The sequence below is a fragment of the Podarcis cretensis genome (assembly GCF_951804945.1).
Source record: "Podarcis cretensis genome assembly, chromosome: 6".
Classification (NCBI taxonomy): domain Eukaryota; kingdom Metazoa; phylum Chordata; class Lepidosauria; order Squamata; family Lacertidae; genus Podarcis; species Podarcis cretensis.
In genome coordinates, this window is record NC_137175.1 from 57,284,332 (window position 1) to 57,309,466 (window position 25,135).

At 40.3% G+C, this 25,135-nt stretch overlaps 1 protein-coding gene and 1 long non-coding RNA gene across 7 annotated transcripts in view; one reads left to right on the plus strand and one right to left on the minus strand.

The window, feature by feature from the left end:
- LOC307218328 overlaps positions 1-25,135 on the plus strand; it is a 64,011-nt gene that overhangs the window by 21,352 nt on the left and 17,524 nt on the right. For all 6 annotated transcript variants that reach the window (XR_013839898.1, XR_013839899.1, XR_013839900.1 and 3 more), the window contains one exon: positions 22,014-22,109. This is a non-coding gene — a long non-coding RNA (uncharacterized lncRNA). The remainder of the gene's footprint in view (positions 1-22,013; positions 22,110-25,135) is intronic.
- Positions 14,224-25,135, minus strand: part of FAF1 (Fas associated factor 1) — a 169,545-nt gene continuing 158,633 nt past the window's right edge. Inside the window, exon 19 of the mRNA XM_079980352.1 lies at positions 14,224-15,360. Coding sequence (XP_079836478.1) covers positions 15,277-15,360 — 84 coding nt within the window. The 3' untranslated portion in view covers positions 14,224-15,276. The remainder of the gene's footprint in view (positions 15,361-25,135) is intronic.

Below are 25,135 nucleotides of genomic sequence, written 5' to 3' on the forward strand. Positions count from 1 at the left end.
GTGATGGATAAACATCACCACCATGTGCACTTAAATAAGAATTTCTTACTAGAAGATGCAGATGTAAAACATCATTTTTGAGCATATACTTTCCCAAACCCCAAGAAAAGCCCGTTCTTTCTGAGTTAGATAAATCATTCCAGTTCATGGCATGTATAGCTGACTCTCATCTGATGGTCCTTTAACAGAGGAGATTGTATATTTTCTTGCAAGGGTGGAGGCAGAAGCGAGAATGTTTTCAGAAAGATGGGGAAGTTGAAGGCAATGATGAAAGGGAAATTTGATCTGATGGGGGCACAATGGAGTGTGTGTGTGTGTGTGTGTGTGTGTGTGTGTGTGTGTGGCTGCTGTTGGGGTAGATGCTAGGCGGGGCTTGCTTCATTTGCCTTGCAAGTGGTGCTGATGCAACAACACCACCACCTATCTTTGCTTGTGGGCAGTGGCTCATGCAAAGTGCCAGGTTCTGTGCTGTGGTCTAGATTCTGTGCAACAGGGGAGCACACAGAAACATACAGAACACCACAGCCCTGATCATTATATTTTCAATTATACTAAATCCTTTTGGATTCGCGGCACCTGAGAATTAGTAGCTCCTTCTCTTTAACATCCACATATGCCGGGGGGGGGGGGTTGAGGAAACCACTGCACAGATATCTGGTTCCACTTTACAGAAGGTAGATTGTAGCTCTGTACATGTGCATATTGGGGGGGGGGCAGGGGAGAATTATTTATTTAATTAGAACCCATTAGGTACTTCACTTTTTGCACCATGCTCTCCATTGCTATGTTTAATGCTGGTTTTAGTTGTTTGTTTGTTGGACTTTCTGCTTTGCCTCTTGTTTTGTTGTTTATGTTTAAGGGGTTTAACAATTGTGCATTGTATCTTATTTTCTATGTAAACTTGGCAAATTTCGATAGATGGGCAGAATAAACATGATATGAATGAATGAAACTGGGAGCCACAGGTAATTGTCTGAAAGAGCGAGGCAATCCACTACCTAATCCAAGGATTGCTTAGCATCAGTATTGATTGGGGGATCCTTGCTCTTTCAGACACACACTCACTGGTTTCTGAGAAAGTTTAGCTCTTTGTGAATACGAACTTCTTGCTTCCCTCAGATGTGAGTCCCAGGGAAAATTTCAGGCTTATGTTGAATACTTGACCAGGTAGGAAGTGAAGGCATTTGAAATATCCAGTTAACTCCAGGTGCCTTAAACAAGAGAGGCTGCAGCTTACAAGAAGTGTTATGCAAGCACTATAATAATTTGGGTGCAGAGTTCCTCGTAAATGCCAGTAACCTTAAAGAAAATACAAGTAAAGATAAGCTAATGAATTGTTCAGTAAGCTAATGAATTGTTCAGTAACTTAATTCAGTGTTTTTGCCTAATTTTTGACAGCAGTTGCTAGATCAACATTGCAACAATAGCAGACACTACCGAACAGTGTTCCCTGTGTAATGCAATTTCATTCTGAACTAAGGAGCACCATTATATTCAGTGGAACGGTGAGGTTCTTAAATGAGACCTCCCTTGAAGCAAATGGATATTTGTAATCCTATACTCTAGGAAAGGGGAGGGATTGAAAGCTTGGTTTCTCAGCATCATCACATTGGGTGTGTGGCTCTCTAGATCAGCTCTTCTAAGAGGATTGCTGTCCTGTGCATTCCTGAGGCATAGAGGGTGAGCTGGAGGCATTCTCCGCCCCCCTCCCACCCTTCACCCCCCAACACAAACAGAAGTTGAGAAGATGAGACACCCTTATTTGGGGCACAGCTGTTTAAGATGTAAAGACCCTTTAAGCATTTGGGAGCTCCTGCTTATAGCTCTGAGAAAGTAAACTTTGAATGACCCTCCAGGTTAGTTTAGTCTGGGATCTGAGAGCTGAAGGGTGGTAGAACCAGACTATGGGTTTTCCCGCCAACAAAGTGGGGGTGGGTGTCGTATCACTTCCCCTGGAAATGTGTGTTATCTTTAGGGCTGGGCAGCCCGCCCCCCCCAGCAGAAATTGACAGAAGTCTTTTCTTCCAGCAGGGAAGGCTGCCCAGGAGCGAGGAACAAGGCACATCTTGTTGTATAGTTGTGCAATGCACAGAGAGAGGCCTGCTCTCTCCTAGCACAGCAAAGCATAAAACAAAGCAGAGTGTTTTCTGATATCTCTCCTTATCCACCCATCAAAAATGTGTGCACATGTAGGCTGAGGGTGTCATTTCATGACCAGAAGTCCATGCTAAAATATAAACACAAGGCGCTGCCAGACAGCATGCTTTCCTACGTGTTATATTAAAATTTGAGGGCAAACGTTCACCTTTTGGTCTGTTATGCTCTTGAGCAACTGGGTCAGCATTCCTTTCTCCCGATCTCAGCGTTCTGCCTCCCCACCCTCATCCCAGCAGCCACAGGGACCTAGTTGGTAGCAATTATTCTTACTAGAGGGGACGCAGGTGGCGCTGTGGGTAAAAGCCTCAGCGCCTAGGGCTTGCCGATCGAAAGGTCGGCGGTTCGAATCCCTGCGGCGGGGTGCGCTCCCGTCGTTCGGTCCCAGCGCTTGCCAACCTAGCAGTTCGAAAGCACCCCTGGGTGCAAGTAGATAAATAGGGACCGCTTACTAGCGGGAAGGTAAACGACGTTTCCGTGTGCGGCTCTGGCTCTGGCCAGAGCAGCGATGTCACGCTGGCCATGTGACCTGGAAGTATCTCCGGACAGCGCTGGCCCCCGGCCTCTTGAGTGAGATGGGCGCACCAACCCCAGAGTCTGGCAAGACTGGCCCGTACGGGCAGGGGTACCTTTACCTTTACCTTTACTATTCTTACTAGATCTTTTACCTGCCCTTCACTGAAGCGTCCAAGGGTGGGTTACAGCAATATAGAAGTACAGCTTTAAAAATGGTTTTAAACAAATGCATGCCACATGAAGCCGCAGTTAATCTAGAACAATGACCTGAATGATACCCTACACTGGACTGATTTTTGAAAGATAACCTGCATAACTTTGTCTCTTTGATAAGGTCCCACTTCCCCCTGCCACTCAGCACCCAGGCCATATCCACACTGCCTGCAGTTTGAGGCTGTCATGGGAGAAATAGTGATAAAACAAGTGGCTCTCTTTTAAACAGGAGTTATACAGTGCATGAGAAAGAATACAGAATCCAAGCAAAAGAACAGAAACCCATCAGCATGGGTGGGCCTCACTCCAAAGTAGCAGCCAGTAGTGATTCATCTTCATAGGAATAGCAAGATCAACAGTGTAAGCAAGTACCAAATGAAGGATAATGACTTCCTGTAGTGAGTAATTTTCAGGATCTCTTGAGACTAAATTCCACAGTGTAAAAGTTGTTAATCAGTTCCAAAATGGCAGCTTCATACTGGAGCCTGGCTCTGAAGTATGGAGTCGCCATACTCCAACAATAAAGTTTGTTTGTTTGTTTGTTGCACTTACTGGTCACCTTCTTTATTACAAAAAGTAAGCTTAAGTGACTTACAATAAAATACAAAAAAAAAAAAATCCAATTTAAAATTAAAACAACAGAAAAGCAAAACATATTCATATACCTAAAAGGCAGTCCAACACATCCCACCAACTAAAGGAGGCCACAGTATCTAAAACTTTACAAGTTATAGGCCAAAAGCATGGCTGAAAAGCAATGCTTTTTCCTGGTGCCTAAATGCAGCCATTGAGGGTGCCGGGCATACTTTCCTGGGGAGAGCATTTTGTAAGTAGGGAACCACCACTAAAAAGGCCTATTCTCATGTTGTCAGTCTACACCTCCCTCAAGAGAGGGCACATAGAGGAAGACCTCAAATGATAAATGCAGGGTCCAGGTTGGTCCAGGGAGAGTCCATTGTCAAGCTCCCAGAACTACATGGCCACAAAGCAAAGGCTACAAAAACAAAATAAAAATAAATCTCTCTTGCTGAACAGTTTAGGGACAGATTTATCATTGCATCTATTTCTGACATCCAAGTGTGAGTGCAGATGCTTGCATAGCCAAAACAGCTCCACAGCCCCACAAAAGGGAGGTATTTGCAGGCTCAGCTGAGTCCTAGGGTTCACCAAAGTACAACAAAACTGTAGGAAAGGGCTGTGAGGTGGCCATGGAATGCAGACTATTTGTTTCATGGGGAAGAACCAGATAAGAAGGGGAAACAAATGGAATATTATGGAGAGGGGCATGGCTGCATCACCTGGAATAGTGAGCAGAACTGCGCACTGCAATGCTTTTTGTAGTTTCCAATTGTATATATGATCTGTAATTATGTACTTTTTTCTAGCACAAATCCAAGAGTTGCAAAGTGAGTCTTTAATAAGATTCCATTACCTCCTTTTCAGAGTGACCTATGCTGAGTTTCCAATTTTAAAATCCCCTCATGTTGTGCTAACTTTAAATATAAGCATGAGCCTGAATAACGTCTAGTATATTTCTGCTGCTAGTTTCATGCTCAGGTTCTGCGGGGACTTTTTCATTGGTCACACTTTCAAATAATAATTATTTTTAATGGTGCATTCAAATAAGGACATAACCAGAACAGTTGTTAGTTTTGCATTATCTGGAGCGGGGGATGTTCAGGCAGTCATTTGCAGATTTACCTGTTACCTGTCATAAGCATCATTTCCCTCTCCTGCTTTTATTGTTTTGCTTCCTCCTCTTCCTCCTCCTCTTTCTCCTCGTTGCAGTGACACCACTTTTATTTATTTATTTTGAACCTATTTTTCATTCATATCATTTCCCAAAGCAGGGCACAGTAAGATTCATATGATTTAAATAAGATTTAACCACTTGTTAAAAAGGGTTAGGTTCCCAGATCTGTCACACTGTGATAGGAAGCTGATTTGAAAGCTTAGGAACTTCTATCCCAAATGCTTGTTTGGCAGAGGCCTCTCTAACCCAACAGATGCTGGGACTGCCCATTCGAGATGTGGCAAGTAACTGAAAAGAAAAGATCACAAAGGCAACTTTGCCTGTTCAATTACTTGAGAGGAAGCATGAGTCAAGCAGGGACTTGTTCATATCGAGCTAAAAGCAGGGGCCCATTGTCTTCCCCTTTTAGCTGCTGTCTCAATTTACCCGAGGCAGGAAAAAGAAGACTTGGTAGTTGAAGCAGCTCTAGCAGCTTAGTGGAATGGCCTTTTCTGCTAAGGAGGATGTTGGGACCGCACATCCCATCATTCCTATAGGAAAGTGTTAAAAACGTGAGTGCTGCTGGATCAGACCAAAAGCCTGTCTAGTGCAGCATCCTCTTTTCCACAATGGCAAGATACCCACAAGCAGGACAAGAGAGCAATAACCCTCTCCCACCATTGCTCCCTAGCAGCTTGTGTTCATAAGCATGCAGCTTCTGCTCTGGGAGGCCAGAGGTGGCTATAATTACTAGAATTCCAATTGTATAATTGGAAGGGACCTTGAAAATCATCTAGTCAAACTTCCTGTTCCATGGTAGTTGGTAGTCTCAGTGCACTTCTTGGCAGGAAAGGAAGCTCTGCTGCCTTCACTTTCCTCTTCTTCTGACCTAGGAAATTTGAGAGGGTACTGGGGAGGGGCAAGGTAAGGTGCTCAAGCACCCATTCATGTTTGTGCAGCCTTGCTAGGAGTATATGCAAAAGGGCTCAAGCCCATTTGGGGGTAAACACAGTGGTCCTTGTGGAACCCTAGTTAACATTCCCAGATCTTAAAGGATGGCACCTAACTTAAGGAACTATCCTGAGCCTAGACTTTGAAGGTGTGCACCTTGAGTTTATCTTGGAAGCAATAATAAGTTAAGTAAGTAAGAAAGTAGTACATGCCCCTTGCAGCTAATGTAAGATATTAATCTGGCTGCTCCATTTTGGACTAGCTGTAATTTCTCAGTAGCCTTCAAGGGCAGTCCCTTGTAGAGCATGTTTCACACAATACATTTGTGTCATCTTTAAAATTGGCACAAGCCCCTCTATTTGTTTAAGCAAGTGTAGGGAAACAAATACAGTCATATCTCGAGTTGAATGTGCTTTGGGTTGAGCGCATTTGAGTTGCGCTCCGTGGCAACCCGGAAGTAACGGAGCACGTTATTTCTGGGTTTTGCCACATGCGCAGATGCTCAAAATGATGTCACACGCATGCGTGGAAGCGGCGACATGCTCAGACGCGCCGTCGCGTCTTGCGTTCCATTCGGGATGCGAACGGGGCTCTGGAACAGATCCCGTTCGCATCCCGAGGTACCACTGTATTTTATTTAGTGACCCTCACATTAACCATTAACTGTTAACTTGTAATTTATTCAAATGTCTCAAAGGGCACATAAATTGGGCCAGGAAGAGCTTACCGATATCTCTGATTTTTACTATGTGATAAAGAACTCAGAGGAAATGTTTTCTAGTAATGAAAGTAGCTGTTACATTTGCCATTCCATCTCTGGCAGCAAAATCTTTTGGGCCAACCCTAGTTGTTTACCATATACATATTTAGCCAGGTTTATAGAGTTCAGGTTAGATACTTCCCCTTCCTTCCTTCCTTCCTTCCTTCCTTCCTTCCTTCCTTCCTTCCTTACTTCCTGGTTCCCAAGTGTAATATCAGGATTGTGTGGCTTGTTAGCAAAATTTGTAGGTTTGCTGTAGTTGGATGGGGGTGTTTGAACTGTAGGAGAGTCACTCTGAGTGAGTCCACTTCAGACTGAGGTGAAAATTCTAAGGGTGTTGGTAGTTGAAGAATAGACAGATCAGTGGGGTTGCCTTTCGGGTCTGGAGACTGATCAGACTTCATCCAAAGGAGAAGGGTGTCTTGTGTGGTTCAGATAGCCACCTGGCCTTTCTGATAGACTGAGGAAACCTTTTGAGATTAGGTCCCCTACAGTTAAAATGGAACATTGCTGTTTAGACATTGAACATTGCTGAACATTGCTGTTCAGATGAGCACTTGTTATTATTAGCCAACAGAAATAAATGACTTGCAGTCTGGACAGGCCTCTTCACCAATGGACTTTTGGGGTTCCAAAATGTGTCTGGCTTCTGTCAAAGAGAGAAGTGACTTTTGGGGTTACATTGAGCATCTAGAGGAAATACAAGTTCTGCATTTTAGAAGATTATTAATAGCATTCAAATGGGACCCATATGACATACCACCTTAATTTCTATTCAGCCCAACCCCTTAAAAAAGCACAGCAAATACAGTAAGCCCCAAACCTATTGGTTTAGATACAAATATAAATTGCAACATCTACACTGAATGGATAAACAAAAGTAACATCATGAAACTGAGCAAGATTGAAAGCAACAGGCTCTTTCCATGAAAAACCCCCGAAATGATTTAAATAAATCTTAATATACAAATATGTTCCTGCAAGTTGGGTGTATATCATTGACATTCAGGGTGAACATGGACTATAAAGCCTTCATTAAAAGACAAAGGCCCCCAAACAATGCTGATAGGTTTTAGATTTGATCTATTTTCATCCTTAATTTCCTGGCAGTTAGAGACTTAAAGCAGTTTGCCACCTGGTTACCTAAGGAGAGCCTACATCCATTGCTCCCTGCCTGTAATCTAAGATCTGCATTAGAGGTCTTGCCATGTGTGCCTATTGTGAAATCAGCATGGTCGATGAGCACACAAGACAGGGCTTTCTCAGTGGTGGCTCCACTTTATGGAACTCTCTTCCAGTTAACATTTACTTGGTCCACTGAGTTTTGGTATTCAATAAAGCCTTTAGATCTTATCTTTTTACTATTGCCTTTCTTTAAAAGAGTTTAGGTCAGAGGTAGCCTATTTTGTGTCGCTGTTTAGGACTGCAACTCTCAGCCATAGCCAGCATGGCCAGTGGTCAGGGATAATGCTGCAGTCCACAGCATCTGGAGGGCACTGTGTTGGTTACCACTTGTTTAGGTGCTTTAACAGTTTCTTTCATGAATCAATTTGCTGCCTCCACTCAAAACTTCCTATTTTGTCTGATATTCTAGTTTTTTTTAAAAAAAAAATTCTCTTGTATCTCTCACTTTGTGATAGCTTGACCCTGAAACGCAATTAATAACTGGAATAAATGCATACATGTTTGAAAGCTTTCATTTGCCTCTCAGAGGCAAGCTTTCATTTCCCTCATTTGCCCCAATCAGCCATTGCCTCCTTTTTAGAGAAATAAATGGCCCATACGAAGATAGCAACAATTCGGAGTGGATGCACACTCCACTTTCTGAGTGCACCTTGAAGCTCAGTTAAAACATTGCTTATTTGCAAAACACCAGAAAATGCAGGAGGAGAATTGATGATGTGTATGTTGGAATAGGTGGCAGCTTGAGATATGCAGAATTCCAGAATAAGTTCAGAAGCACATCCCTTTACTGGTGAGTTGGACTAACCAGTTGCCATTACACATTTATTGCTACTTAAGTACATGTAGGAATATTGCAGAAGACTGCAACAAGCTAGCCCAAGAACATCAGTTTCTTGAAACATAGTCAGCAAGGGATGTGTGCAAGAAAGCAGGTTTCGGTTCATGCAAAGGTAGATACAGATTTACATCTGGATACACATCTGCACTGCAAAAAATCAGAGCCTGCCAAATATTTGAGGGGGGGCAGGGCATGCTTCCCCCTGGATTTTCCTCCCTGCAGTACCCTGATGCTCCCCACAACCTACTGGGGGGCAGGATGGATGTTGTTGAGTAGCAGCACTGGGAATGGATGGCTGGGAGCAGGCTGGCAATGAGAACAGAAGCACTAGACCAGTGATGGCCAAACTTGGCCCTCCAGCTGTTTTGGGACTACAACTCCCATCATCCCTAGCTAACAGGACCAGTGGTCAGGGATGATGGGAGTTGTAGTCCCAAAACAGCTGCAGGGCCAAGTTTGGCCATCACTGCACTAGGTGAATCAGCAGTAACAGCCATGGGTGTAGCCAAGGGGGGGCTGCTGCCCCTCTAAATCAGTAAAATACAAATCTGAGGTTCTGCTCTCCAACAAAAGCCTACACCCCTAACGAAAATCCGCGCTACACCTATGGTAGCACCACTGTCTTAATTGCCCTCAAAAGCTTTGTTGGGGCCCAGAGTCACCAGTCATTTAAAAATGTATTGGGGTGGGAGTAGCCAACTAAGCAGTTCCACTAGTCAGTGTTTTAGCTGTACAGCGGAACTTCCTGCCCTCTTTTCTCTTTGCACACACTGTAAATCTGCTCTGGAGGATTGGGAAAACAGATTTAAGGGATAGAACAGATTTAAGGGGTACAAGGAAGTTCCACTACACAGCTAAAACTCATTCAACTGGCAGAACTGTTTACTTGTATTTGGGCCATATTATTTTAAGGAGGAGGTTGATGTAAGCAAATATCACACTGAACTGTGACTAGTTGAGTCTTTGTATGTAAATATGGATGCATGTTCCTGTCTGTGTCCAGCACACTGAAATGGTGCTCTTATCACAATACTTGTTTGTAAACTGTTTTGAGTAAAAACACATTTCGAAAGTTATGATACATAATTTTATTAGAAATTAAAAGAAGTAGTTGTGCAGAACTAGTGGTGTGCAAGTAGAGCTGGACTGCAGCCCAGATCTAACATGCCAAACTGTTGCCTTGATAAAAATTATAAACAAACCTGAAGTATATGGGAATACACTATATTATACTTATATCCTCGTTGTGCCTTCAAAAGCCCCATCAAACACAAGGAAGGGTACGCTGTTCATCCCTGGACTACTTAGTGTTTGATCTTTGAAAAAAGACATTATTTCTCTTAGTTATGGAGAGGAATCAAAGAACAACCATGGACTCTTCCAAGACAAAGGTAAACTAGATTTTAGTAGAAACTTCAGTGTAACTGCAAATTTATTTAATGTTTCTAATGTCACTGAAAAAGTACAATTTATGAAAGCTGTCGTCCTGTTCTGCTACATCTTTCTTTTTTTTTAAGGCGGTTCCATAAAAACTCACCCCCATTAAATGTAAAGAGTGTAGGCGAAGAGAATACAGAGGAGACATTTGGGTTTTGCATAACCTCTAATATCAGTTTAAACAGCAATGTCAAAATGAGCAGGTACATCGGAGGCAGCACTTGCTGCTGCCAGGGAGCCTCCTGCTTTCCCCATCATACTGAATGGGATAATAGACACAAAAAGGAACACTTTGTTACAAGTTTCCATTAATTGACAACAATAATGCCTTAAGATTTAATACTAATGCATTCAAGACATTAATGATAATCCATTAATATGAGGGACCTGACAATGTAAAAGTGGAATCAAAGATATGATCCACCGTAACAATGTAACAGTTGGGTGGGGATAACAGCTTGCATATTGAATATAAAGGGCTGGTGAATTGATATCAGCAAAGAAAATGTGACTAATACGGTGGCTTTGAAACAGAGAAAAAATGGGCACATATAAAATTGTCTTTAAATACTATTGCTACATGAACAACAAGCAGCATTATGGGCCCATATTTTTGATTACAGAGGTTTGTGTTCCTAAAAATCCAAATGTTAGGAATAAACCAATCGTTAGCAATATTTTATTTCAATAGGAAGATATGCATTCTTGCAGTCCTCCAAGACAATGCCTCATAGACTCAAAAGTGAACAGCAGGTGGAATTAATTTTACATGGAGAAAATTGCAACCGAATTGGCACAACAGAAGCCTACAGCCAATTTCATGCTGGATGTATACATTCACTAACCAACCAACCAACCAACCAACCAACCACACAGCATAAACATATCCACAAATTCAGATCAAGTTGTGGAAGAGTATAGTATAAAACTCGAACTGCTATTCCTGTCAATCATTTGGGTGCATTTGCGACTTGATTATGAGATCATGCGAGATGAAAAGAAATAAGTAAACAAATGTTGATGTTGAGATGGGTAAAATGGAAGCATGGTATAAAATACGTCACAGGAAGATTAAACTACATTTAATAAATTAATAGGGAAGTGAAAATGTGTAGCCAAAATATAAGAAATAAAGCTGAAGAAGATAAAAACAGCACAATGACCTCACAAATGAAACTTATTATATAAGATAAAGGTAATTTTAAAAATATTCTATACAATGATCTGGTTTCCACATCACATTAAACCATACATAAAAATGAACATGCAGTGTGCTGGTGCATAGCACTGGAAAATTCTCCTCTGATTCTGCTAGAAAACAAGCCAGAATTTAGAGGAAAAACAAACTGTGAACCTAGGTTTGGATGTCACAGCAAGTCAGACTCTGGCTTGTTTCGTAGTGGCACGGCAGCAGCAGGAGCAGGGGAGGAACAGAGCAAGAACTTTTGAGCACCATGCACTAGCATGCGGCATGTTCACATTAAACCATTAATGTGTGGGACTTCCGGGTTGGCGCCATCGCCGAATGGCGGACTCCCTCCGAGCTCCGGAGGGAGTCTGCTCGGCAGGGGCTGGGTTCTACCGCGCCGGCGACGCGGGGACCCTCAAAAACCATGGGCGCTGAAACCCATGGGCATGGTGACTCGGCTGGCACCGTTTGCGCCCCCCCGACCACGCGAAGGAGCCTTTTTAAAGGCTGCGGAGCGGGTGACAGGGGGGGGTGGTGCTGTGAGTCCTCCGCTTCCCCTGCCGAGCGAAGCCGCATGCCATTTGGCGGAGAGCGCTGACTTCTTCCATTGAAAATCTGGACTTAAAAGAACAACCCGTGAGTAATTGGAACTTGGATTAAAAAGGGGAATAAATTTTTTCTTAAATTCGGAGCGAGCGGGGGAGGTATAAAAAGGAAGTCAACCTCCCCCCTGTTGTAGAGGAGCTAAAGCAAAGGACCTGACAACTAAGATCGAGCGCAACCTTTTCTTTTGATAAAGATATTAATTTCGCGATGGAAAATTATAAGCTGGACTGGAGGAGAAGAGTGGAATGTGAATTAAAATACAACCCCCCCCCCGGAAGCCCCGGGAGCGATCCGTGAGAGCGCCTGGAGAGGAGAAATAGAGGTTTTGACAGCTGTCAAAGGAGCTGCCAAAACTGAAGAACAAAAAGAGAACTTTGTTACGAGGACTTTGCTGGTTACATTTGTTATAAATTGGATATAAACTGTTTAAAACAAGGAATAATAAGTTACTTTGACTGGTGGGTGAGATCGGGAATGAAATTGAGTTACTATAATCCCTCTAGAGGAGCTGTGGGTTATTACAAGTATCGCTGGCATGGAATTTGAATCGGACATTTTATCTCCTGGGAAACTGCAGAAATGGAACACTATTTTGTCTACAGAGGTCTACACACTAAAGGAGACAATAGATTTATCTATTGAAGAATGGAAGGGACTTGACGTAATGTTTTGTTCCTGAATAACAAAGCCTCTGTAGAGGAATTACAAGCTTTTTGGAATTAGAACATTTGTGCAGGAGAGCAGGGGGGAAAAAAGAAAAAAAAAAGAGGAGAAGAGAGAACATCAAGAACAACAAGAAAAACAAGAACTGGACAAAGTTGGAAGATAGACCCTTTCTAAGATTGGACATTTAAAATTAAAGATGATTAAAAGACGGTAAAGATTATTAAAAAGACGGCAAAGCGGACTGGTGAAGGATTATGGCTTAGATTATGGTTCAGATGTGGGAGCTCCAGGAGACAGTGGATTTGATAGACATTGGGAACGCAACCGGGAAAGGGGTGAGGGAAATTTGGAATCCAAAGGGTGTTAAATTATATTTCATTCTTTTTTTAATTCTTTTATGTTAATCTGTATCTTATATTAAAGAGGGGAACTCGTGGAAGGGAACAGGTCGATTTTAGGGGATGGGAAAATATTTTTTAAATTGGGTTAATGATAATAATTTTAAAATTTGGGGTAAGAATTTGTTGAATCTATTTGAAAGAATTGGAATACAAGAGGGGGTGGGGAGGGGGAAGTCCTGGAAAGATGATATTGAAAATAAGGCCTTAAATTTGGATGTTTTTCTTTTTTTTGTTATATTTGAAAATCGTTAATAAATATTATTTTTTTAAAAAAAAAAACCATTAATGTGATGTGAAAACCATCCTAATGCATATCAATATTTTAGCAAGCCCACTCATTAGAAGTATGGTTGACAACAATCTAAATGAACATTTGCAGATGAATGCTAATTAAGGTCACAATTCAGAATCCACTTTCTTCAGAGAGAATTTTGATGCAGAAACAAGTGGTAGACCACAGTTCCATTCATTTCATTGGAAGGGTTAAGCATGACCTTAACTGTCTCTAATTAAACTGCATGGGGCTTTTAACTTGAAGTAGATTTCATTCTTCCTACTTATGTATGGAATTTGTTTTTTACATTTCTTCTGTTTGCAACTTGTATAGCTTTTCAATTAAGGTAAGAAGCTGGATCTTTCCAATACATTCCATATTGTCTAATGTTGAGTTTCATGTACTGTAGATTGGGGGGGGGCATGAAATAGTGTGACATGAATACATCACTGTATGTCCTGTGTGCATTCACTAATGTAATTGTTTTAGAAGACTCCCCCATCCACATTTTACATTTTGCATTTTTGGTAAAAAATAATATATCGGCTTTTTTTAGGGACGCAGGTGGCGCTGTGGGTTAAAGCCTCAGCGCCTAGGACTTGCCGATCGAAAGGTCGGCGGTTCGAATCCCTGCGGCGGGGTGCGCTCCCGCTGCTCGGTCCCAGCGCCTGCCAACCTAGCAGTTCGAAAGCACCTCCGGGTGCAAGTAGATAAATAGGGACCGCTTACCAGCGGGAAGGTAAACGGCGTTTCCGTGTGCGGCTCTGGCTCGCCAGAGCAGCGATGTCACGCTGGCCACGTGACCCGGAAGTGTCTCCGGACAGCGCTGGCCCCTGGCCTCTTAAGTGAGATGGGTGCACAACCCCAGAGTCTGTCAAGACTGGCCCGTACGGGCAGGGGTACCTTTACCTTTACCTTTTAATATATCGGCTTTACTAGCCACCTAATAATCATACACTAATTTCATATATCCAACATTCTGAAAAGCAGAACACCACTGACAATGTTTATACGTTTGTTTCTGATTCATATTAAATCTTCATACTTGGATACAATCTTGAGTTATATGCAGAAAAAACCAATGATCTGTTTAGTAGCTGATGTTTCTGTGGTGCTCTCAAATGCTATACCCTACACCTAGATTTTTGTTGCTTTTTTAAAAAACAAAAAGCTTATAAAATTATTTTGATACAATTTTAGGCAGCAGGTATAGTTGCGTTGGTTTGTATAATTCAGGCTTCAGAACCAGTTCCCTGGGTACACATTACTCAGGATCAATAATGAAAATGCAATGAGGAAGATTTCTTAATACACTGTAATTTTACATTTTTATTGTTTGGTGAAATAAACAAGGTGCTTTAAAACAGCAGAAAAAAAAATACAAACAAGTGCCAGAATGAAAGGAAGCAAAAAGGAAATAAAGGGCAGAGAGAAGGGTTCCTGTAATTTCTTCCACAATGATGAGCAAAAAATAAAATAAAATGTGTGTTTGCTATTTGAAACACTTTTAGAGGCTGGTAGTCAATATCAACTTATTACTGAACTATCAGCTAGATACCAGTTATTTAGCACTGGCCCATTTCTGAACATTATTTAGATATTCACATCATCAGCAGTTCAGCACACTGCAGTGTAATGGAAAGTACTCCCTAAACTGAATTGGAACTGAGATCCAAAAGGGAAAAAAGGTAAATAAATATCTTGCATATATGTCAAACTATATTCTCCAAACAAAACCTTACATCTTATGAAAGGAGTCAGAAAGTACCAACAAAACAAAACAAAAAAAGGTTTCTGCTTTCTACTACTATAATACTGTTAAATCTCCAAGGCTGAAAATGTCCCATGTGTTGATTTTCTGCCTTTTTTAAAAAATTAGGTGGTGAAGTAGAAATTCAAACACAGGAAGAAAATGCATATATATGAGAGCACTGGTTCACCAAAATATCAAATATACAGTATTCTAGTGTCAAAAGTACAGGCAGAAATGTCCAAGAATTCTTGGTGAAAAGGGGGTAATTGAGGAGTAAAAATTCTACTTGACAATCACTCACATTTTAACAGTGCATTAATTATAACAAAAGCCAGATGGTAAGTGAGCAACAGAGTCATAGTGTTCAGTGTTTACTGCAGAATATTTCTTTTCTGCTCATTTATATGAGGTTGGAAACATATACTCATGTATGGAAAACTTTTAAGGAGCTATGTTTATTCTTCCTTTCCAGCTTCTTGAAAGAGGCAGAGTTGTGACATTGATTTTTGAGTTAAATGACAGTACACGGTGATTTGGATAAAGCGTTCACCGTGCCTCGTTCATTATCAAAGGATTGCTTAGTCCTCCAATCTGGCTCGATCTATTCTTTTGCCTCTAGGAAAAGTGTTTCTTGAGGGTACAATTTTAATTCCAGTAATGATTTATTTGGATCCAGCTGGGTCACCTGTGAAGACAAAAAAATAACAGAAAAAAACCTGAAAAAACAAGTACAGGTAGCCGTCGTATATACATTTTCAAAAGCAGACTGATAACTATTTTAGGGCCTTTTAATTTTTTTACTTATAACATTCAGGAAAATAGCATCAATTCATACATAAGAATATGTATATATTTACAATGGGCTGCAAGAAAGATAGGCTTATTGTAAGTTGCATTTCGTATCACCTGGCAAAAGGTCTCTTATTTTCTTTATTTAGAGAATCTATCAGCATTTGTCAGTGCAGATGTTATGTTTGTGAGATTATTGGAATCTTACAGGTACACAGGACAGAAACGACATGCCTAGCACTTTTTTCTATATAGACCCAAAATACTCACTTAATTTAATTGGTGTTTCAAATATGTGAATGGCTTAGAAATCCTCTAAAATTTGATTTTGCAGTGCATTGCAGAGAGCATGTCACCTATGTACAGTGGAACCTCGGGTTGCGGACGTAATCCGTGATGGAGGCACGTCTGCAACCTGCAGTGTTCACATCCTGAAGTGCCGCGTCTGCGCAGGCATGATTTGGCGCTTCTGCACATGCGGCAAAACCCCGGAAGTAACCCATTCCGGTACTTCCGGGTTTCCCGCAGTCCACAACCCAAAAACACCTGAAGCAGCCGTAGCATGAGGTATGACAGTAATTGACAAATCCATTTCAGCTCACTCCATGCTTAAATTCCATTGACTTTCTTTCCCCAATAGTGCTTGGATATGATTACATTTTCCAAGTTTAAAATCTGGGCTTGAAAAGATATATTACTGGAAACTCTACTGCATAATAGGAGAGTGATTTAATTGTTTACCCACACCTGTGAAACCATACTGTATGATTTACCAACAATTGCTATCTAATGAAACACATACATTAGAAAGGAGCACAGCTCTACTACAATATGCATGTACACTTTTGTGTAGAAGTATACAGTATACCTTCCCAGCAATTACAATTTGAGCTTTTAGGATAGGGTCTCACCTGAAAACATTAAATACATGTTTTATTAGACCAGATTGCCATTCCCCCCTCTCCCGCTCATACTCTGTATGCAAAACTACTTTTCACTGGCAGACTGTACATGGGCAGTGAATTGTGGGATGATGAATAACTGCATTGGACTATGTAGCTGCAATCAAAGGCACAAGCGTGTAACCACATGGGGTGCATTAAAATTTGAAATAAGTAGTAACTGTCTACTGCTCACAAACACAGGGCAATTTTATGTCAGGCATTACTGAACAAATCAAGTTCCAGTAGTTGCTGAAGTCCCACTTTGTGAACAGAAAAAAGATAGTTCCATACCATTGTTACTTAAGTCTTATTCCTAGTGTTATATCCCACCTCAGCCCTCCACTGGTGTTCTAGCTTTGTTTCAACCGTTCCATTTTTCTGTGTTTTTAAAATTGAATTGATTTTATTTTGTTTGGATGGTTAGTATTTTAAATTCTATACTGCTTGTTGCACTTGGTGACGCTCCGCTGATGGAAGGCATCTGTCAGCAGAACAGGGAGGAAGGGAATTTTCTGGGGGTTGGGGGATCCTCGGAGGCAGATTTCAGATGGAGTGGTGGTCTTTGGGAGGGGAAGGAAGCACCTAATTTTCTATTCCTCCCTGTTCCACTGATGAATGCCTTTTGTCAGCAGAATGACACCAACTAGATTCTACCACATACATAAATATGTCATAACACCATACTATGAATGCTTGAGATTATAAAATGTTTTAAAAGCCCATTAAAAAGGATTTGTGATATAGCATTTTCTACAAAGTATTATTTCCAAAGAACATACCACTTAAAATGAATGGGAAGAAACTATCTTAGAAAATATGTTTTATAAAACTACTGCGACTCTGAATTCTGTTTTGCACTTACAGAAGCCTAGTAATGAAGCTTTTTGTTTCATATTTAAAGCCTTTAGCATTTCACTGCTACAGTGCTGAACCATTTTTTGGACAAGAGGTACCGTGCACCTGAGAAAAGCAATTTGCTTTCTCTGTTCAGTTCAAGTCTGTATCTAATTAAATCCACTCACTTTCCAAATCCCATAACCCCTTTATTGCAAAAGCAAGGAAAGGTAAGTAGAGTGAGAATGTCTTCTGTGTATCAGGCGAAAACTGGTTTGAAAAGCGAGGCTGGGTTAATGAACACTATCCTCCAGACTGTAACCAGATGGAAACCTATTATTCACTTGAGTGTAATTAAGGATGCACATCCTAATCGGAACTCTTGGGTTTACAAACTCAAGTTACCCTTAATAACAACTATCAACGATGTCCTTTTCTCAAGTGTTTTCAACTTTGGAGGTTAGCGGAGTACCTGTGCTAAGAGGAGGTTTGCTGCTTTTCACCCTTGATTTCAGTGTGCCTGCTGGTTTTTTAATTCACCTAGGGACTGCAGAGTTTGCAAATGTTTACACCATTACCCAATTAACTAACAATATGGCTCCTACATCTGTCAACAAACAAAGCTGTTGTTGCTTTGTTTTAGCTGCTTGGCATTTTCTGTTCATATGGGTCGCCATTGTACTTAATTATCACGCCAGATCCCGTCTGCAGCATTTACTTTGTTATTTGTAGTATGTAAATATGTTGCTTTAGCATGGAAAACAGAAGCTTTATTATCACTCCTCTGACCGAAAGATAGGCTTTAGATGGCAAGCAAAAAACCTGAAAGCAGCAACAACTGAAAGGAGAATTAGAAACAAGTTATCTCTGGGCATATTCAGGCAGTACTTTCCTCCTGAAATTGTATCCAGGATGACAGCAAGAACCGTCTTCATGAACATGGTCTTCTTCCCTCCCATGCCCTCTTCACCACTTTCTGATACCTGATACCTCGTGTGTGTGTGTGTGTGTGTGTGTGTGTGTGTGTACTTCTGATCTGATGCCCTGCAACATTATTTTTACATTCTTTGAGTTCAAATAACAGTTCTCTGTTGAAGTAAATCAAACACCATAATTTATCCCACACTTCTAAATCCTGAAAATTACCGTAAGTTCAATAAGTTCAATTACCGTAAGTTCAATACTACCACATTTCTCCTGAAGGCTCAAATATTTACATCAAAAGCCATTTCCTAATATTAGGGACATTCCTAAAATGGCTTGTATTTCTGCCTACAATTCAACCTCATTTAGCAATGAGCCACTGGGATTCATTATTAGCCAATTAGATATGATCACCTGCGGCTTGTCCAAAGACCTCATCTTAGTAGAGTTAATCTTGGGAGAATCATCCTTAAATTTTAAATTTCCCTTATTAGTCGCTGGCTTTCCTAGGGCACTTGAAGGGTTGTCTTGAATGGTCTTTTCCTCTTGACTGTGGATTTGGCTGTAACCTTCACAATCTCCCTCTTCACCCAAGAAACTTTGTTCTATGAGCATTATATTTAGCTCAGTGACCAGGAATGAAGGGGGTTATAGTGCAACAACAGCTGGGGACCCCAGTTTGAGAAACATTGAAGCTGATGGTTAAATAGTATTTATATATAAAGAAGAATTACTCAAATAGTATACATGTAAATGTATTCAATAACTTATGGGTACAATATACTATCAACTAAAGTAAAAGGGACGCGGGTGGCATTGTGGGTTAAACCACAGAGCCTAGGGCTTGCCGATCAGAAGGTTGGCGGTTCGAATCCCCGTGACGGGTGAGCTCCCGTTGCTTGGTCCCTGCTCCTGCCCACCTAGCAGTTCGAAAGCACGTCAAAGTGCAAGTAGATAAATAGGTACCGCTCCGGCGGGAAGGTAAACAGTGTTTCTGTGCACTGCTCTGGTTCGCCAGAAGTGGCTTAGTCATGCTGGCCACATGACCCGGAAGCTGTACGCCGGCTCCCTCGGCCAGTAAAGCGAGATGAGCGCCGCAACCCCAGAGTCGGTCACAACTGGACCTAATGGTCAGAGGTCCCTTTACCTTTACCTTAAAGTAACTAAAATTATCCCGGTTCTTATCATTCCATTGTATCATATATTGTAAGAAGGGGACATGGGTGGCGCTGTGGTCTAAACCACTGAGCCTCTTGGGCTCACCGATCGGAAAGTCGGCAGTTCGAATCCCCATGACCAGGTGAGCTCCCGTTGCTCTGTCCCAGCTTCTGCCAACCTAGCAGTTGAAAAGCATACCAGTGTGAGAAGATAAATAGGTACCGTTGGGTTAAAAAGGTAAATGGCATTTCCATGCACTCTGGCTTCCGTCATGGTGTTCAGTTGCGCCAGAAGCGGTTTAGTCATGCTGGTCACATGACCCGGAAAGCTCTCTATGGTGAGCGCTGCACCCCATAGTCGCTTTTGACTGGACTTACTGCCCAAGGGTTATTTACCTTTACCTTACCTGTATTGTAAGATGCTGGTAAACCTTTGCATTGAGGGGAAAATCAATAGAAAGAAAGTTCTGAATCATACTGGAATTGCTAGGAGAATAGTAGCTGATACATACTCAGTGGTCCACCCCCATTGTTGGGCAGATAATAACCAGCAGAATATGGCTCCCTATGTTACAGCTCCGTTCCAATTTGAAGCACCATACCTCTGGGTAAAGCTATTTAGGCTACAATGGCTGAAACAGTAATATCAATAGAAGCCAATAGAAAGTCTCCAGTCGGATCATGGACTTCATCCACAGTGTTTTCTTAGGTTGGGGTATTATTTTTGTTTTTTTTATATTTTTATTTAGGCTCTTATGATTTATATGGAAATTGTTCAATTTGGTTGTGTACTTTTGATGTTTTCTTTATTGTTTATTACTGCTTCTGTTATGTTTGTATGTTTACTTTTTTTTTGTATGTTTTAAGTCACCAAGAGCATGGTTTGAACTTTGGGAAGGCAGCATACAAATAAATGATGGACTGAATGACTGATTGATTTTCTAGGGCTTCTATCAGTATAGTGGATTTGTATTCAAATACATTTCTTAATAGAGCTCATCCTCTCCAAACCCCTGTTTACATATTCACCTTAGCTGACCCTGCATGTAACACCAAATGCTCACACCCTATACAACAGCAATTTACTGCTTCCTACATACAGCTCCTTATGCACACTGATCCAGGAATAAAATGTAAAGTGAAATAATGGCAAGCAGCCTAGTCAGGTCATTTAAAGTAATGATAGGAATATACAACTATTGTAAGTCAAACATGAGTAACAAGGATCATACTCATTACTTTCGTTCACGCCCTAGAACAGGATTCTGTTCTCAAGAAGGCAAACTTCCTTTGCCATTTACACATGCTTGAATTACTCTGGTGAATCTAGTGGACAAAGAATCCTTTAACTTTCTTTCCTAATCCCCCTTATCAAGGTGTAAGTGCTGTGAAAATCACTTAAATGCACACCTGGTGGAGGACAAAATCTTTTTCAAAATCTGTATTATCTCAGTATGACACAAACGAGAACAGTCAATTCATTCTGTCTGATAAAATAATAATCTCTACGTATACTAGGATTCTGTAATTAAGAGCTTCAAACAAGGGTCCAAATAAACACACACTTTGAAGAGGTGCAATTTGATCTGATTTAGCAACACTCATCTGCCAATGGTTTTTATTGGCAATCTGAAATGTCCAAGAATAATGGGAAAAGAAATATATAATGTGTACTTTAATAAAAATGGGTTATTTTTTTAACAATGCTGGTCATAATACAACACTTTAAAACAACTGGGTTATTCAAATTGAATGTGTGTATGAATTTTAAGACTAGGAATCACGTAAGTCTATGACCAATCAACTATATTTCTTCTAATTAAATAAAAATAAATATCAAAGTACTTCAATACAATTACATCTTGAGGAAATTTGATTAAGACAGCCCTTCCTTTAGAGAAAATAATTATGGTTAGGAAAATCATTACTGTATCCTGCCCTGGGACCGAAGGGTGAAGGGCAGGTAGTAACAATAAAAATGGTTTGCATCACTTTGATATTATATAAAATAGTCTCCAAAGGTTTGTATTGTTTTATATAAGGAAATGTTCTAAAATGTTTTTACACTTTTTTGTTTTATGGTTGTCAACTGTTTTGTTTTATACAGTAGTTGTATATTTTATTATACAGTAAAAGGGGCACAAGAAATCAAATGAATAAATGCAGATTCTTTACAATACCCTCTCCCTCAACCTGGTGACCACCAAAGATTTTTGACTCACAAGTCCCACCAGCCCTAGCCAGCATAGGCAATGGTCATGGAGATGCTAGCGGTAGTCCTGGAGTGCACCAGGTTGGGGAAGTCTAGTTCACAACAGTGCTACCAGAAATGAGCTTTTGAAGGAGACCGCTCCAACTGATTCAAAGTCACCTTTTAAAAATACTGTTTAGGAAAGAAGGAGTTGCACAAGTTCAGTTATACATATTTTCAGCATGAATGTTCTTTAAAAATGGTTTTTGATGGTTTTTTATTTGTCGCCTTGGGCTTCTTTGGGGAAGAAGGGTGTGGGATAAAAATCTATTGAAAATCAGTCTGCTAAGACCTGTCAGTCTTGCAGATGTGTGAGCTAAGTTGTGCAATGTTTTTTCCGGCCAAAAATTACAAGCATGGGTCACGGAAAAGGATTTATGAGGAATAAACAAGTTTCAGGGGAAATTATAGCACATTTGCTCTATTCCTTATTTTACAGGGTCTGATTGGACACGTCCTGAAATCGCTATGCTAAATGGCATCCAGGCGGATTTTTGCTGAATTGGCAAAATGTCCAGGAAAACCCGGATGTATGGTAAGTAGAGCTATTTTAAAAAATAATAATAATCAGGGAAAATAAAAGGAAAGCCCCCAAATGATATTTGGGGGGGGTATGTTCCCCCCGAAAGCTCAGCAACTTTGTCTGGATTTTCACCTTTGGGAATATGGCAACCCTAATATAAGGAGTGAGATATGGTGCAGAGGAATCTCACCAAACACATGATGGTCAATAGAGGAGTAAAGCCAGGCTGCCTATTCACACCTATCCTACATAAATGACATCTAAACACATGACATAGTCCATAGACTGGAAACCTAGGATGCATGCTCCCCTGCAACACATGGGAGAAACATTTGCATCAATGTATGCAAATAGCTTGGTACTACTGTCTTTTACTCACCTAGGCTTGAAGAAATTTCTTAAAAGGTTTATAATTTTTAATTTAGGATGTTTTAATGCTCTGATGGAATTTCTATTGTGTATTTTAATTATGGATGGATTTTATAGTTGCAAACTACTTAAAGGCCATTTTGGCACATGTAGAAATCTAGAAGAACAGAAGGTTTCCCCTCTATTTTGGGCTCTTCTAGAACGCCTATAGATTATGCCTTCTGGATAGCAGATACCTATCTCCCAATGGATTTGCATCTGGAATTTGAAACAGGTGGAGAATATAGGGAAATGTCCTTTATGTGATGGTCCAAGGGGAAATTCCTTTAAACATTTTGTCTAGTTTGACAACCTATTCAGACATTTTGTCTAGTTTAACAACCTATTCAGATGAAGAGATTAAAATATTAAAATATATTTTAATCTCTTTAATTTTAAAAATTAAAATATATTTACCCATTTGCTACAAACAGAACAACATTGTAAGCATTAGCAGCAAGACAAAATGGGAAGAACGAAAGTAGCCTCATATGAGATTTAAGAGTTTTTCCCCCAGTTTCTTGAAAACGGGGACTTTTCATAGTATTTGGAGGAAATATTTAGTAGAATTATACAGTGTTTCAACTTTTATTATCCATCTATTTTATTGTTCATCTTTATTGTTTTAGCACCCTGAGCTCCTTTGGGGAGGAAGCTTGGGATATTAATTTAACTAAAAGAATATGTTTATGTGTTGGAAACTTTACACTGGCACTTCATTTTTACAGTTGTCAAGGACAACGGCTGGCACAACGATTTTGCTGAGGAATGTTGATAATGATGATGACAACTGTGAATTTTGAGTGCTTCTAAAATGAAATCTAGTGTAACATTTTCCTCTGTGGGTTGCTAAAGGTCAGTGCACTATGCACTCACTTTATAGGCTTGTGAATTATTTCAGTTCAACAATTAACATATATGCATTGTAAGATGCTAAGAAAATATTTTATTCCCTCCATTTTCTGAGCATGAGAATATCTGAAGCCATAAGTGAAAGTACCTGTGCTGAACTATGAAAAAAGCTATATATGAATGTTTTCAAACCAAACAGAGTTTGAGACACAGAAGACTAAATATAGACTGTATGCTAAGAAGGGATTGGCCTTTAATTTGAACGCACATTTCTAGTTATCAATGTAGGGAAGTGTTTCTAAAACATTTAGAATGGTGAACAGAAGATGTGCAGATGCTACAATATGACTGACTGATATACAGATTAAATCAATAACATGTATACAAAAATGCAGTGGCAATTTACAGATTCTTAAAGAGTTCTGGCAGTGCAAACCCCATCGGAATGAACAGGGCTAGAGCTGAAGGATCACTTTGAGGATCAGAGCCTTATTAAGATGCATTTACTTGTCCAATTACCAAAACAGCAGGAGATCATTAAATTTTCTAGTTAGCAGACACAGCAATGTTAATATCTTAATGTTGCCAAGGCTATTTCTTGGCATTTTGCTACTACACTTTCTTTCTTCTAGCAAAAATTCATAAAATAAAAGCTAAGCATGAGAAAAAAATAACACATACGCGCACACACCCCAAGATTGTTTAACAGGTGACACAAAGAGGCAACTTCCCCCAACTTCTGAGAATGATCAGACAACACACTAATCAAATAAAGTTTGAAACCAGTTGAGAGAAAGGACCATAGTGAAAATTGGGGGTGGGTGGAAGAGAGAAGAGACTGGTGGTGCATTTGAACAGAATACTTTCATCTTGTAGACAGCTGTATGTAGTGTTCAACATGTTTAGTTGGTCATTTTCTGAGAAACGAACTGTCAAATTAAGATGCCCACTGAGTATTTAGCACTCAGCTTAGACTATTCAGTATTTCTTTTCAGCTCCAGAAGCAATTTAGAAAAAGGTGGCAGGTTGCAATCACTGGAACTTATTTCTGTGTAGACATATATTATGAAAAGTGTCAATACAGAAGAGGGAGATTTGTCTTTATCATGTTACTAAAAGTATGTCTGGGATCATTGGCAGTGGGTTCAAGACAGAATAAAGGAAAACTTTTTTCCATAAATGTATGGAAATTACTAATGCAAGTTGCTATTCTGGCTGCTAACATAGATGGATTTTTTAAAAAAGAATTATCAACAAAATTATGGAAGCTAGATCGATGACAATTAGTCATGAAAGCATAAACAAAAACAAATTGTGCATGGTCAACAGCAGTAAGCATTTGAATATCAAATATTGGAGACAAATAACAGCATAGTCATTCCTTCCATAGGTATCCTGATAGCTACTGTGGATAGTAGACTAATTCAGAAATACACAATTCCTGAATTCAGAAATATGATACACATTGCACTATAGCTTCTTGCTTGCAACATCAAGCTCCCCTCTGTAGTGCATAAACTGTACAAAACAACACCAACACCTGCTTCTTACCAAAAACAAAACCAAGGAAAGGGAAGAAGGGTGAAGGCGGAAGTGTTTTTAATCTTTAACCTGTATTTTATAGTCATGCCATTGCTAGACACAATCTGGCTCTAAACCAGCCTAAATCCTTCTCTTGAGTGGATGAACTATATTATTTCAGTCAGATTAAATTTATTTTAACTACTCCTTTGTAAGGGAGGAAAGAGAGATAGTTACCCCCCCTTCTTGTTTATTTA